Source organism: Prionailurus bengalensis, chromosome D4 (assembly GCF_016509475.1).
Source record: "Prionailurus bengalensis isolate Pbe53 chromosome D4, Fcat_Pben_1.1_paternal_pri, whole genome shotgun sequence".
Lineage (NCBI taxonomy): Eukaryota > Metazoa > Chordata > Mammalia > Carnivora > Felidae > Prionailurus > Prionailurus bengalensis.
The window spans coordinates 59084580-59100851 of record NC_057359.1 but is presented as its reverse complement, the minus strand read 5'-3'; the positions used below and the strand labels follow the sequence as shown (position 1 = coordinate 59100851).

Genomic DNA, 16272 nt, shown 5'->3' with positions numbered 1-16272 from the left:
ATAACTAAAACTCCTGGTTTTCATAAGTGCTATTAAAATAATAAAACTTATCATAAAAGTTAAATTAACACATAAGTATATACAGACTAAAAATCAAGAAGGCCCTCTTAAAACATTTCCTTATCACCTACTCCATTTACTTAAGTAACTACTGTGAACAGTTTGATAGTATCCTTTGATACTTAGCCATACATTTACAAGCTTTCCTGTACCTCCACATGCAGGTTTTTATTAATTTTGTTTTATATGTATTGGGATCAGAGATAAAGGAACAGTAATATATACACATCAATTTTTGGAATCCTCTGTAGATGCACATTCAGATTGTTTCCTTTTTTTCTTCTACTAACAAATTTGTAATCAAAAACCTCATATATATTTCCAACTTTGTGTATTTCAGAATCATTTCTAGAAAGAAGTGCCAGCTAAAAGGGAATGAATGCATATTTAAAATTTTGAGAGATACTACTGAGTTATCTTCAAAAAGAGCATCAATGATATTCCCACCAACAATATAGGAAGGGGCCTTTTCACACTTTCGTAAGTAATGAATATATAAATCTTTTAAACTTTTCCCCAGTTTGTAAATCTGAGATACCTAGCTCACAACATTTTTGTAAGGATCATGTATATGAAAGGAACTCTCACATTGCCTAGATTATCGTCAGAATTCCATATATACAGTTTTACCGCCGAATCTGCAGTTAAATATGTGTAAGGGCTACAAAATGTCAGGTAATCTGAACAGAATTTACCATCAGATTTCATTGAGGCCTTAAAGAAATAAATCCAAAGGGCAACTTTTCCAACCTGTAACGTCGGAATGGATGGATCGGCTGTAATGATATTTGGGTATTAAGTTCTGAAGAAGTGGGGTGTTCCATTTTAGATCTCTCCCTACCTCACCCCAAAAACCCAGCGGCGATCCCCTGCCTGCCTTGGTCTCCGGAGCCACGCAGAGCTCCTGGACAGCTCCCGCCGGAAGGCCCCTCACGGGCTCGCTGGTCTCCTCTTCACCCGAGAAGGAAGGCTTCCTTCCAGCCCAGGGCCCGGTGCCTCCGGGAGGCCGCTCGGTTCTCCATCCGAGCGTGCACCTGGGAGCTCGGGATCCGCCCCGGAGCCTGCTCTTTTCTGACAGCGTCTCACGTACACCCGCGAGCCTTCCACGTGGGTTCTGGCGGCGGCAGGCTGATGCGACCTAGAGCACTGAGTACGGCAGCGCGAAGGGCGAGTCGGGCCCGGGACCCCTGCCGGACTCCTCGGGCGCCCGCACTAGGAGACGCCGCCGCCGGGACTGGACGTGGGGCCGCACCGCACCCAACTGCTGTCGGACAGACAGTATTTTTGGTATGCAGCGTTTTAGCCTGGATTTGGCTTCATTCAACCCACACAGACTCTTGGAATGTTATTTTATTTTTCCCCAAGTCTACAAGATGGGAAGTCAACCTCCGGACCGCTGCGTGTGTGTGTGTGAGCTCCGGGAAGAGCACTCTCTGCGGAGAGAGAGTCGGGGGTCACGGAACGGCGCGCCGCAGCGAGAGCGGAGAAATTCTTCGGGTCCAGCCAATGGTGGGACACCGTCCCGGCGGGCTCGCCCGGTAGCTCGCGCAGACCTCAGAGAGCCGCGACTGTGATTGGCACAATTAGGCGGAAAACCCGCTCACCTCCACCACAGCGGCTCTCGATTGGCTGCAGCACAAAGTCTCTTTTCTACAGTCCAAACCTAGAGCCCCTTAGTGCTAAATCCCGCCTTAAAAGGCGTTTGATAACAGTTTTACGTGTTGTAAGGAAAATGGTGATTGGTCACCAGCGTTCACGGATTCAGTCGGTAGTAAACACAGCGAGCTCCTGGGGCCGTCGATTGGTCGGTGTTCCGGGGGGGCCGAGTAAATTCCTTCGGATTCCGCGCGCCGGCTGGCTGCACTTCTGCTCCGGCCCCGCCCCCTCCCATTCTGATTGGCTGAAGCTCGGTCGGAGGGAGGAGGAATGGAGCAGAGTAGGCTCCCTCGCGGGCGTCACTTCCGTTTACTGTCCACCGCTGCCGTGGTGTTCTCAGAGTGCGGCGGCGAAAGGACTGAAGGAGCTGGGGGACGAGAGGCGGGGTGGGCGGAAGGGGGAGGAAATCCCATCGCGGAGACGCCGGGCTGGACGTTCCCGCCTCCTCCGACACTGTCAGGTCGGATCGGAGAAGGGTCACCGCCTCCTCCAGCGAGCAGGGGGGCGGAGCCCGGCTCAGGTGAGGCGACCCTGTCAGCACCAGCGGTGGTGGGGCTCGCGGGCGCGCTCACGTGGAGACCGTTGAGCTCCTGGAGGGCTAGGCTGTCGGCGCGAGTCCGCTCGAGCCTAGGCGTCGGGGCGCGCGCAGACGCGTACCGGTGACCCCCGCCTACCCTGCCCGTCTTTCTGAAGGGGTATTGTTACCCTCCGGAGCGGAGGGGCCAGGCGGGTGGGAGGCGGGTCCTTCTGCGCAGGCGTCCCCCAGGTCCCGACGCCAGGCTGTCTGTCTGCCGGGTGGGGCGGGGGCTCTTGCCCCCACGACTCTGCGGGCAGGCGACGTTGGTTACTGGGATGGGGTGGGAAAGGCCTAGGACCTATAGCCTGGCGGGTTAGCAGAGGATCTGCCGCCCTACGGGTTGGGGTCGGGTGGCTTCGATGCCCCCTTCCTGGGTCTGTGAGCGTCGAGGTTTCCTTTCACCAGAGCAAGGCCAAGGCGTTCTGGAATCGGGGACCGGCGGTTGACCCTGGAGGGGTGGAGCTAGTCTTTTGGAATGTCCCCGCTGGTTATCGAAGGACTAAACTGATTATGGGCATTTACTGAATACCCATTACTTCCAGGCTTCATGTTGGGAGCTGTGGAGGTGGGGGTGGGGGGGCGGTGCAGTGGTAAGAACTGCTGTTGCCCCTCTTCCCCTTGTTTGGAGGACAGCTTCGTACATAAATGCTAACATCAGGCAGTGAATTAAGGAGGGGTGGAGAGTTAGGTTTTTACCTTACAAAAAGAAAAAAAAAAGTCAGCCCGCATTCTGGCCTGGTGGAGGGTACTGTAAGAAGCTAAGTCCTTTGTAGGAGACAAATCCTAAATATTTATGAGGAGGAAATTTTTTTAGGGAAAAAAAACAGTAAAGCCTTGATTACTAAGTAAAAGGCTCGGGTTCTGGGTAATTTGAATGAATAGAAGAAACCCCTCACCTTCGAGAATTGAAACAAAACTTCTTGCAAAATATGTTAATATACGTTTCAGTTATAGTAAGTAGAAGATGTTACTTACATTGGGATCTGTAGAGGATGCCGTGCCTTAATCATTGATGATTTGTTATCCTTGTATGGGCTGTTGTGCCTTAGATAATTAAAAAGGTGTGCTGGACGCCTAGTAGTCTTCTGGAGAATTTGCTCGTCATTTGCCAAAGTCTTAAGATTTCCACAGAGAGGGTGGTTGGCCTCAAGCCAAAAGAGCAGAGGTGGAGGGAAGAGACCAGGTGGAGAAAGAGGAAAGAATGTTAAGTAACAGCCACTAAACCAAAGGAAGGCTTCCCACTGTTGCTCTAACCCTCACTGGAAATCTTAGCAAACTTGGGAAGACTGGCCTGGCCACCACTGACAGCTTGGTGACCTGCCAGGTAAGACTAACTGGTTGGGGACCTATTCTGGGCCCGTGCGTTTTACTGAATAAATGAACCAGGACTTTTTAAGAGTTCTGAAATCAACTTTTTTTTTTTTTTTTTTTTTTTGATTTGCTTTTTTTCTCCTACAAATTGTGTTAAGACATAGTTAGCTGGGGATGCTGGCAAGCTCTATTCTGGTTAATTGAGGTATTTCTAGCAAAATTCTGAACGTGATAAGATTTGGAGGAAAAACATCTTAGAGTAGGGTGTTTCCTAAATTTAGAGGTCAGTGCTCTCAAAAGAGACTTTGTTGTAAGACTGTCACGAGAAGTTGAAGTCATTTTTAAAAACCACTTTGATACAAAATGCATGCAAATGTTTTAATATTAAAAGTACTGAGTATGAATTATACTGGAGTTCTTCAGTGTGGGTAAGACTTAAAAATATCTTCTGTACAGTGAGATATGACAAAGTTTGCTGTAGGGCTGACACAGAATCTTGAATCTGCCTCATCTTTTCCTTAGAAAGGGAAAAGATAAATTTAAGATATTTGAGTCAATGCTGTTCTCCTCTGTCAGTTTGAAGTGTAGGTTTTTCTTTTGCTGTACTTACCATTTCTCAAATGTGGACATTGTCTACCAGAGCCAGATTTTGCTAGTGTAGCAGGTGGGACGGAATGGGACATGACACTGCACCTTTTGTCTAAGTATGAAGCGAACTTCTCATATGCTAGAAGACCAGCTGTTTGAGCAAACTGCTGCCCTTAGAGTTGTTTACAGCATTTTCATCACTGAGCAGTGACGTTTGATCTCAGGGTCCAGTTGTGGGGGGTGCCTTTCATTTGATTAGTTATACAGATATTTGCTAAAGGCTTTGATTTATCTTCCGGGCAGCTCAAACATATTAGGAATTGTGTGGGAGTACTGACTTCATTGTAAGAAAATAGGCATGCTGTCCTGTGCCCTGGAAGGAAGTCACCATGCACAGCTCACATCAAGGGGCTCCACCCCTCCATCTCTTTGAGGGTCGAGAATTTACATAAACTATTTGGAATTCTTCTGCACAGGAGATTTGACTCTTCTCCCCAGTATTTATGTGTTTGTGTATATCAGTATGGACCTATGGATATTTATTGTATACTTTGGGGTATAGTCCAGTACTGTTTTATCTTTTTGCTAAATTGTTCCACCTTTGGCCTTTGGGAGTTCTTTCTCCTGTTGGTCCTGCATCCCATTTACATACATTATTATCGTGTTTGTTTGTTTGAAGCATTTCCTTACTTTCTGACACTGTAAGATACTGCAGGCCTGTGTATTTTCTGCCTCAGTCCTAGAATCAGCCATTTCTCCAAAGAGCACTAGTTCCTTTTGTTAGAAAATGGTATTTGAAATTTTTTTAAATGTTTATTTGTGTGTGTGTGTGTGTGTGTGTGTGTGTGTGTGAGAGAGAGAGAGAGAGAGAGAGAGGAGAGAGAGAGAGAGAGAGAGACCATGAGCAGGGGAAGGGCAGAGAGAGAGGGAGACACAGAATCTGAAGCAGGCTCCAGGCTCCGAGCTCTCAGTACGGAGCCTGACGTGGGGCTTGAACTCACGAGCTGCGAGATCATGACCTGGGCCAAAGCTGGACGCTCAACTGACTGAGCTACCCAGGTGCCCCTAGACAATGGTATTTGAAACCAAGTTGTGGGCACCAGGGTGGTATTGATATACATTTTTTTGTAATCTCTTTAATGTCTACTTTAAAAAACACAGGTGTATTCTCATTCCTGCTTTTGTATTCAATTTGTTATGATACATACACTCTTTTTTAAAAAAAATTTGGGGGCGCCTGGGTGGCTCAGTCAGTTGAGCGTCCGACTTCAGCTCAGGTCATGATTGCATACTCCATGAGTCCAAGCCCCGCGTCGGGTTCTGTGCTGACAGCTCAGAGCCTGGAGCCTGCTTCAGATTCTGTGTCTCCCTCTCTCTCTACTCCTCCCCCGCTCATGCTCTGTCTCTCCCTGTCTCAAAAATAAATGAAAACATTAAAAAAAATTTTTTTTAATGTTTTAATGTTTATTTATTTTTGAGAGAGACAGACAGACAGAACATGAGTGGGGGAGGGGCAGAAAGAGAGGGAGACACAGAATCTGAAGCAGGCTCCAGGCTCTGAGTTGTCAGCACAGAGCCCAACGCGGTGCTCAAACTCACGAACCATGAAATGATGACCTGAGCCAAAGTCAGATGTTTGACTGAGCCACCCAGGCACCCCTGTTGTGATATCATCTGGATTAAAGTATACCAAGAAAAATCCAGCGTCACAGATATGTATTTGGAAAAGAGAGGAGTATTTTAGTAGCTTTTTCAGATAACTTTGGATAGTCTTTTCTGATACTATAACAAAACTCAGCAAATGGTATTTTCTTAAGTGGTTGGTTAGTTGCAATGTGTCATCTGAAACTGTATCAACAAACTTCATATTCTGTTACACTGAAATACATTAGTTTGTGTCTTGCACTGTGAACCATTTCTTTATCCATACCTTATTTTTTAACATCACAGTTTATAACATTGGTCATTTGGGAAACACTGATTCACTGAGTTATGCAGATCTTCCAAATATTGTTACATTTAGTATACAATATTAAAAAAAATCACATTCCATTAGTATCACCAATGATCTCATTGGGTTTGAGCACTGAGAAGCTGTCAAACTCATGGTGACCAATACAAATTTTCCAAAATTCTAATTTTTACCTGAAAGCTCAAATTTTATCATAGGCAATAAATACTGATTTCCTTGAAATGACAGGCTCATTTCATTCATTTTCAAGAGAATGAGTGGCAAATACTCAAGTCTGAGAACCACAGTTTGTCAGTCATTGTTCTCCCAAGTTATAATGGTGTTCCATGAAAAAAGCAATTAGTTCAGCTTACAATTCAAAAGTGGCACGAGTATTTTTCCTTGAGACAACATTGCGTGGCAGTACGCAGCACAATGACTTCAAGTGTACTTTTCATTTCATCTCACATAATATTTAAAAAGACGTGTGTTCAAGAATTGAAACTAATAATAATGAAGGCAAGGGGAGATCCAGTCCCCTGAGAGCCTGCATTTTGTAGTAGTGGCCGCGTTCAGCGCACACACAGCATTCTGGCCAGATTGTTCCTGCTGCCCAGTTCCAGCTCAGGTGTCCAGCCTTCCCATCAACTCTTTCAGCAGCTTACTTTTATGCTTAGGTTAGCTAGAAACAGTTTCTGTCGCTACAACCAAGAACCCTGACTGGTACTGTGCTCAAGCTTTAAAAAACAATTAAAATATTTTTGGGTGCCTGGCTGGCTCAGTTGAGCATCTGACTCTTGATTTCAGCTCAGGTCATGATCTCAGGGTCCATGTCTGGGCTCCTCTCTGGGCATGGAGCCTGCTTAAGATTCTCTCTCTCAAAAAAAGAAAAAAAAAAAAAAAGAAGAAGAAGAAAGAAAAGAAAAAAACTTCTCTCCCTCTGCCCCTCCCTGCACTCTTGCACGCCAGCATGCTCTTTCTCTCTTTCTCAAAACAAACAAACAAAATATTTTTTACAGAAGTCACCTGAAAAGTGATGATAGTCTTTGGTTCAAAATTGTATGCCTCTTTTTTAACTTTTCGGACCATGTGTGGTGATCATTAACATCAGTTTTGAGCATTCACGATCTAATACCTGCCATACTAGCCTTACCTACTTACTCTCCAGCCAGAATAGATACCCTGCTTCCCCCCCACCTCAAACCTCTCCCACTTTTACCTCCATCTGGAATGCATTTTACATCTCATTTTATCCAAATGCAGACCTGTGCCTAGCTCTGTTGTCAGGGCCACCAAGAAGCTGGAAATAACCTTTGCCTTCTCTGAATTACCAAGCACAGTTATCTCTCTGGTGGCACTTAATGCTTTCCACTTTGTTATATGGTTATTTGTATATGTCTTGTTTCCACCAAGCACCTTTGACAGTTAGGACTGTGCCATACAGATCTCCACAGCACTTAACCTTGAACGAAGCAAGCACTTCAAAACACTGGATGAATGAATCTGTATACCAAATACACAAGTGCCTTCACAGGCTATTGTGATCTCAGGTTGTATAGCCCCTCGAGGACATGTCTCCAAGTTGCCGGACCTCTTTTGTCCCTTAGTGGGTCAGCTGTCTTTTTTTGCAGCTGTCAATGTGCAGCCGCCGCTTGCCCTCATTCTAGAATTGCTGTTGCTCGTCTTCAATCATCAGGAAACTAGAAAAACTTGAATTTTGCTTATTTAAAACAAAAGACTATGTATGTGAGCTCTTGAGGGACTTTCCTATGAGGAAATCTTTCATACACAGGCTTTGATCTTTATTTTGGATATTCTGAGACTTTCTGGTTTTTGGCTGATTTTAGAGACCAGACTCTCAGGAAAATGGCTGTTGGGTAATACAGTGTTATATTTTATCTATATACAGTCAGAGCTCATTCAAAAGATAATTTATGGTGCTGTACATCAGGCACTTTGGGAGGGAGAAAATGCAGTCCCTGCCCTCAAAAAGCTGTCTTAGTAGAAAGAGCATTTTGAGTTTGTACTAGGCATGTAAGTAGGGCATGAATACCTTTTCTTACTCAAACGGAATCATGAAGTTCTAGGTCAGCTAATCCCCAGGAACTGTGAACTGGAAAACAAGGTGGCAGAGCAGGGAGAGCTGGGGGGGTAGGGTAAGATGGTGAGGGCTCTGGCTTTAGCTTGAGTTCCCCAGTCATGCTCACTTTTGGTCATTGATAGATGCGCTTTTTAATAGACCTGACCTGTCCAGTTCCCAAGCCAGCCCCGAAAGAGCAGAAACAGATTATGAAATCAGTCCTGATGACAGATTGGGTTCTGGGGTTAACCCTGGGCACCTGTGTGCCCACCTGGTCCCTAGCCTTTCCCTACTTCCACTTAGTCAAATCAAGTAGAAGCGGGCTGAATGTTCTAGGACGCCAGGACTTGGAGCCCTGTCAAAAATCCTAGACCGCTTGTCTGGGACCTTGCCTAGTTTTATTCTCTTACATTTATTTTTGTCTGTATCGTCTTTAAAAGTGGAGGACAAGTTCTGTTTCGTTATTTTTCCAGATTAGGGATATTGAACGGTTAAGAATTCCTTAGAATGTCAAGACACTTCCTGCAGGTGGCAACTTGTGTGCAGGTCCTGCCTGGCGCACAGGCAGCAGGTCCCTTGATAGGGTGGCAGATGATATCTGAGTGTGGGTGTACTTTGCTTTATGAACTAAGTATATTATTGAAAAGCATGCAGGTAGGTCAATACAGAAGTCAAATAGTTTAAAATGTGCTATTAATGGGTTTGTTCTCCTAGAACACAAATGAACTTTTTTATTAGTCTAAGTAAAGCATTATTAGGAAAGTAAATCTATTGAGAAAACAGTCAGCTCTTGACTATTCATGTTAATGTAACAAGCAGTGGTGGAAGTGTATTTTCTTAATGATATTTAGTTTGGAAATTACTAAAAATCTGTTCCTGCAGATAACAAATACCGTGCTGTACGCTTGCTCTGAGTCAGTTACAAATTGGTAGATCACTTGCTGTATCTCCTCCAACTATATAGACTCATATTGTCACATTTTAAAATCTTTTAGAGACCTGAAGCTGTTTTCCTTGGTTTCAAGGCTTCAGACAGTCAGCTTTTGCTAAAACGCTTACCTTCTCAGCATGAGCTCTTTTTGTCACTTTTACACTGGGCCTCTTGAGTTTGCTAGAGCTGCTTGAGAGCTTTGAATAACCATGATCTTGATTCATGATTCTCTTCTATCAGAGCTGAGAGTAACAACTTTTATGTCTCCCAGACTGAATTTTTAAAATACCCCTTCTAGATCCAAGAATGTTTTCAGATAGCCATGTTATTTAGGTTTTTTGAAATTATGATTTAAACCTCATGTTTAACTATGTGACAGATCCAACGTAAACTAGGCTAAGATAGAGGGGGAATTCATTGGCTTACGAAGTAGGAAGCCCTAGGGTGATGCCCCCTACAGTCACAGCTGGTTCCCAGGGTCTTAATGTGATCAGGACATTGTTTTTGGTGTTGGCTTCCTTCTCAGACAGGCAAAAATGGCCACCATCAGTGCTAGACTTACATCTACCTTATGACTTGCAAGCTGAGTTCAGAGAATGCCAGGGCAGACTCTAATTGGCATGGCTTGAGTCACATACCTGTAAGTCATGGGGAGTGGCCAGATCTCCCTGGATTATCTGTCCACTCTTGGAACTCAGAGGTTTAGGGCAGTCTGATCTGCACCATATGCACTAAGAATGGATGAAAAAGTGATTTCCCCCAAAGTAGGCAGACAAAAAAAAAAAAAAAGTTGTTTCTTGAGCTAGGATTTGCATGTTGATTTGTGAGATGTTAACAAGTTTCACATTGTTCCAGTTATTTGTTGCCATGTAACGAATCACTCTGCAAACTCACTGGCTTGAAACAACAAAAATCATTTTATTATCTCTGACAGTTGTAGAGATTGGCTGGGCTCAGCTCTGGGGCTGAAGTCACTTTGAAGGCATCCTCACTGTGGGAGCAGGTGCCAACCGCCAGCTAGACTTTAGCTAGGCTTCTTCGCAGCATGGCGGCTGGGTTCCAAGAGCAAGCCAGAAAGAACAGGGGAAAGCTATGTTGCCTCTTGTGACCCAGCTCACAAGTCACACAGTGTAATTTCTGCCATAGTCATAGACTTGCCTGGCTTCAGGGGGAGTGAACACAGACCCCACCTCTTGATGAGAGGAGGGTCAGTGTCACATTGTAAGAAAGCATGCAAGATGGGAGAGCTTCATGTGGCCAGCCGTCTTGGAAAATACAATCTGTTTTATACATTGCCTTACTTAAAGTGACTAGTTTTTATAAAAACATGAAGTATAAAATAGGTTTGGGGTGCCCTTATGTTGACAGGCTCACTTTGTTGCCCAGTGTACCTGTATTATCACTAAGGAGTGCTCTGGCTTTCTTTCCACTCTCATTTCCTATTTTTAAATGATCTCAACCCACTTTATGTATAGTCATGTTTGGTGGAAAAATCAGCAACCAGCCTGACGCTATAGAAGTAAAAAACAGAAAGACCCTTCCTCTTTGCTTCCCTGGCACAGTCAAGGGTAGGAGGTGGGTGGGTCCCTAAGCTCAGCATCTAAAAGTTCTCCCTAGAACTTCCAGTGTATGATTTTTTTTATTGACTAGACTTCCAGCCAGTCCTCCTGTCTTGGCATCACCTTCAGTCTGCTTCCCCTGGCACTCGTGAAGCCGGTTCCTGAGCCTTTGGGGAGGTAGGGGGCTTATATAGAAGTCAGGTTGTTTTGTCCATTGCTAGTTTAGGATTTAGCTCTCTGGGCTTGTTGAGTCAGCACTCATTCATTTTTCTGCTTACCAGCTTCCAAAATGCCACTGCTACTTCTTTCCCATTCTTCTTGTCCTTGTGGGTTTATACCTTTTAAACAGCAAATCCAGGGGTGCCTGGGTGGCTCAGTTGGTTAAGCATCTGAGCCCTGCGTCGGGCTCTGTGCTGACAGCTCAGAGCCTGGGGCCTGCTTCAGATTCTGTGTTCCCCCCTCTCTCTGCCTCTCCCCTGTTCTCTGTCTCGGTCTCTCTCAAGAATAAACAAAAATTAAAAAAAAAAAATTTAAACAGCAAATCCAAAAACTTTAGTGTCCGTTTAATGGGGTTTCAGCAGTGAGTGGGGGTAAATGCATGTGTGCGATCTATCACTGTCTATAGCTGGAAATCTTACCCACTCATACCGATTTGCCCCTTGACTTCCTTAAGATTGCTGAAAGACTGGAATTTCTTGGGAGCTTATTCTTTGTCCTTAGGGAATGCAGAATTCGAATTAACTTCTGCGGGATAGATATTCCGTCACTTACACACTGGGTCCTAAGTGTTACAAGGGTCAGTCCTATGAAGAGTGAAGGGGAGCCTGTAAATAGCCAGTAGCTGGTCCCACGTGTACATGTGTCCAGGACCGTTAGCTGAATGGGCATTTGCTCCTCATTGGACAGGTTTTTAGTCTGTGTGCCCATGATCAGAAATATCAAAAGCTTTAAAAGGCCCAAGCTGGGCCATCCACATCTCTTTTCATCACACCCTCTGTGCTCTGACTTTGATTTCAGCTTTTCTAAGTCTTAACTCTTTCTTTCTTTTTTTTTTTCTGTAGGATCATGGATTTTCCTGGACACTTTGAACAGATCTTCCAGCAACTGAACTACCAGAGACTTCACGGTCAGCTCTGTGACTGTGTCATTGTAGTGGGGAATAGACATTTTAAAGCCCACCGATCTGTACTGGCAGCATGCAGCACGCATTTCCGAGCCCTGTTCTCCGTGGCAGAGGGAGATCAGACCATGAACATGATCCAGCTGGATAGCGAGGTAGTGACAGCGGAGGCCTTTGCTGCACTGATTGACATGATGTACACCTCCACCCTCATGCTGGGGGAGAGCAACGTTATGGATGTCTTATTGGCAGCCTCTCACCTGCATTTGAACTCTGTCGTTAAGGCATGTAAACATTACTTAACGACAAGGACGCTGCCCATGTCTCCCCCCAGTGAGCGCGTCCAGGAGCAGAGTGCCCGCATGCAGCGCTCCTTTATGCTGCAGCAGCTGGGGCTGAGCATCGTGAGCTCGGCCCTCAATTCCAGCCAGAGTGGCGAGGAGCAGCCAGCCCCCCTGAGCTCGTCGATGCGCAGCAACCTGGACCAGCGGACACCCTTCCCCATAAGACGCCTTCATAAACGCAAGCAGTCTGCAGAGGAGCGGGCCAGACAGCGCCTCCGACCCACCATGGAGGAGGCCGCCATCGCTGACGTTACGCCAGAGAACGGGCCGTCAGGGGTCCATTCTCGGGAGGAGTTCTTCTCACCAGACTCCCTGAAAATGGTGGATAACCCTAAGGCTGACGGAATGACCGACAACCAGGAAGATAGTGCCATCATGTTTGACCAGTCTTTCGGTGCTCAAGAAGATGCCCAGGTGCCCAGCCAGTCTGACAACAGTGCCAGCAACATGGCCCAGTTGTCCATGGCCTCTCGTGCAACTCAGGTGGAGACCAGTTTTGAGCAGGAAGCCGCGACCGAGAAAAGTGGTTTTCAGTGTGAAAATCCTGAGGTTGGCCTTGGTGACAAGGAACACATGAGAGTGGTGGTTAAGTCTGAGCCCCTGAGCTCTCCTGAGCCTCAGGATGAAGTGAGTGACGTGACCTCACAGGCAGAAGGCAGCGAATCTGTGGAAGTGGAAGGGGTTGTGGTCAGTGCCGAGAAGATAGACCTCAGCCCTGAAAGTAGCGATCGGAGTTTCTCGGATCCCCAGTCTAGCACTGACAGGGTAGGTGACATCCATATTTTGGAAGTCACAAATAACCTAGAACATAAATCGACTTTTAGCATCTCGAATTTTCTTAACAAGAGCAGAGGAAGTAACTTTAGTGCAAATCAGAACAATGATGATAACATCCCAAACACCACCAGTGACTGCAGGTTGGAGGGCGAGGCCCCTTATTTGTTGAGTCCAGAGGCTGGGCCTGCTGGCGGGCCCTCCTCGGCCCCTGGCTCTCACGTGGAGAACCCATTCAGTGAGCCTGCGGACTCCCACTTTGTCAGGCCTATGCAGGAAGTGATGGGCCTGCCCTGTGTGCAGACTTCAGGCTACCAAGGAGGAGAACAGTTTGGGATGGATTTTTCCAGGTCCGGTTTGGGCCTCCACTCCTCCTTCTCCAGGGTCATGATGGGCTCCCCAAGAGGAGGAGCCAGTAACTTTCCGTACTACCGACGCATAGCTCCCAAAATGCCGGTGGTAACTTCTGTCAGGAGCTCCCAGATCCCAGAAAACTCTGCCGGTTCCCAGCTAATGATGAATGCGGCCACGTCCTCGTTTGAGAACGGCCATCCTTCGCAGCCTGGCCCTCCGCAGCTGACCAGGGCATCTGCTGATGTTCTGTCAAAGTGCAAGAAGGCCTTGTCAGAGCACAACGTCTTGGTCGTAGAGGGGGCTCGCAAGTACGCCTGCAAAATCTGCTGCAAGACTTTTCTGACCTTGACAGATTGCAAGAAGCACATCCGTGTTCACACAGGTGAAAAACCCTACGCCTGCCTCAAGTGCGGCAAGAGGTTCAGTCAGTCCAGCCACCTGTATAAACATTCAAAGACCACCTGCCTGCGCTGGCAGAGCAGCAACCTGCCCAGCACTTTGCTCTAACCCCGACCTCCTGAGATCACGCCGACGCCAGCCGCGGGACCGAGGCCATCATCTCCTCTGGTTGGTGGTTCACGCCGTCGGGGCGGAGGCTTCAGGCCGCCCAGTGGCTCCGCAGATTCCTGTGGCTGGTACGTGGGGAGCGAGTACGTGTAGCACGTATGCTGCTGCATTTCCGAGTGAAATGCACACTTTTGGAGAGGGACGTGGTCCCTGAAACCAAGTTCTTCCTTAGGGTTGAGTAATTCAGTCAGAAAGTAGTTTGTAATTGATGGTGTGAAAAGTGGCACATTTAAAAATTAAGAATTGAAGTGCAAAAAAATTTTTTTAGCAATTTTTGTAAAACTCTGTGAAGCATTTAATTAAATTTCCTATATCCTCTGAGGGGAATATTATATATCTGTACGGTGATGCAAAATGCACTTACGTGTAACCAGTGGCGATCTCGTGCCTGTCTGAAAGGAAGGCCCTTGAGGACACGCCTGTCCGCCACGAATGCTTTAAAGTGTATCATGAGCTAGTCCTAGGCCTCAGAAAGTACTGTATTTTAAATTTCCGTCTCATTTGCAGTCACAGACACTGCACTTTGATGGTGCTGACACTGGGTCCAGAGCGAGCGTTCTCCGGACCGTTAGGTGTACATACTTTTGAAAACATCACTGCTGGATAGATGTTTGAACAATTTTTCCTGCTTTTCAAAGCAGAGCTGTAAATGGAGTATGTACTTGTAGGGAGTGACAAGTGAGGTATTGTTTCTGTATGTGCTGTTTTAGTGGGGTCTTAACCAACTTGTGTCACATATGTTACAGCTCCATGTTTGGAAGTCAGAAAAGAGCTGGTGTTTGTCTTTGTTTTAATGGTGTGGAGTCCTGTTTTGTGGGATCTTTCATGGCGCATTTACCCTGCGCTCCATCCAGGCTTCGGGGGCCGGGCCAGCCTGACACATCTCACCCAGCGACAAGCCCATTCTCTGCTTCGCTTCTTCACACTCTCTTGCCTCGTGTGGCATCTTTCCCAGGCCTACGTTACTGTTTTTGTTGCAGACTAACCAAAAATGATGTTAACCCCCTCCACCGTGGGTTTTATTACTTTTATATACTGTAGTTTTAAAGTGTAGACCTGAGCTTTTCCTGTTGTTTCCCCCACCCAATACTGAATGTTTAAAATCCAAACGTAGCAGTGTTCCCAGATAACTCTTTTCCAGACTCTGTAAGAGAGCTGGGCAGCCCAGAGCCTGGCAGTCACCAGGCAGCACCGGACACTGAGGAGACATCTGGGCCACTGCCCGGGGGGCTCTCTGGGCCCCAGAGCCTCGCTTTCCCAGCCCCTCCTGCGCTGTCAGGGCTGCTGCTGGCACCTGTGTTAAGTCGAGCCCTGGCTTCTGTGCCTCGAGGGGGACGTGCCTCTGTAGAGCTCGTGAAGTCAGTGTAATTCATGCACGAACAGGAGTTCAGTTTTTATACAGCTCTTTTAGAGACACCAAACCATTGTGCATAATCGAGAGAAATCCTTCCTTTGTTTAGCAAGCTAAGTACGTGTAGCCTGAAACAATCGGCATGGGTTTTCTCCCCTGAATCTAGCGTGTGCAGTTACACACCTGTCTGTGGATAAAATCCTAACGTTCAGAGTCGGGCTCAGCATCGACCTGTGAACTGAGCCCCAGGGAGAAAAGCCAAAAGAGAAACTTCTGTGATTCCTCTCCTTTCCAGATGTGGGAAAGAGACCGTCGGAGGATAGGGGATCACGTGTGTGTGGCTTTTGTCAGCGGTCTTGATGTGAGGAGGCTCTACATCTACCCCTCTACTTGACGTGGGGACCGGTGTCTTGTGAGGACATTAACCTTGGGAGGCAGGTAGGTCAAGGTGGAGCACAAGAGAGGCCCTGCCTAGGCCCAGGGAGAGGAACCGGTAGCAATGGGGAGAGCAGTGCCAGCCTCCTTTCCCTTCCAGCTTGAGGAGGAGGTGCCAGGAGGCTGCGCCCTCACCTCAGCTCAGGCTTAAGTGGACTTTGCTTTAGGGCCTGTCTCTGACACAGCGGCTGGAGCCCTGTCTCTCCACTGCTAGATGGAATCTGGAATCTCTCATCTACCTCTTAGTCGGTTTCTATGTGTGAGAAGCAAGCTTTTGGGCCAGTGTCCTCATACATGCTGTAGAACTTAGAAAATAATTCAGAGGTTCCCTGTAAAACCAGTCTCAGGGTTCCTATGATCCGAAGTTTCTACCTGAATTATAACTGGTATTGGGTACCTGGATTTTGATTGGTTAGCCTTAATTACAGCCTGGCGTAATCATTTCTGGTGATCAAATCATAAAGTTCTTTCAGGGCACCCCTGTCAGTGGTGCTATGCTGGTCAAAATTTGAGATTTTGAAATAAAAAATTTGTCACATACATGCCTCTAACTAAACGTGTTCTTTTTCTTCACTTAGGTTATTAAGGTTGACACAAGACAGGGAAGTAGTATG

The 16272-nt window shown here is 46.6% G+C and overlaps 1 protein-coding gene across 3 annotated transcripts; it reads left to right on the top strand.

Moving 5' to 3' along the window:
• The first annotated feature begins 2010 nt into the window (after positions 1-2010).
• ZBTB5 (zinc finger and BTB domain containing 5) lies at positions 2011-16198 on the top strand. Of its 3 annotated transcripts, XR_006294961.1 has the most exons (3): positions 2035-2236; positions 11775-13940; positions 15519-16198. XR_006294961.1 is itself a non-coding variant. In XM_043565618.1 (2 exons), exon 2 carries the CDS (start codon positions 11779-11781, stop codon positions 13810-13812), a length of 2034 nt encoding a protein of 677 aa, XP_043421553.1. In that variant the 5' UTR covers positions 2011-2236; positions 11775-11778; the 3' UTR covers positions 13813-16198. The 3 variants fall into 3 exon arrangements, 2 of the variants coding, with proteins under 2 accessions (XP_043421553.1, XP_043421554.1); XM_043565618.1 differs by having other exon boundaries at positions 2011-2236; positions 11775-16198; XM_043565619.1 differs by lacking the exon at positions 2035-2236 and adding an exon at positions 2303-3617 and having other exon boundaries at positions 11775-16198.
• Positions 16199-16272: the final 74 nt, after the last annotated feature.

Coding starts and splice junctions, on each gene's coding strand:
- ZBTB5 (XM_043565618.1), top strand. CDS start 11,779: ATGGATTTTCCTGGACACTTTGAACAGATCTTCCAGCAACTGAACTAC.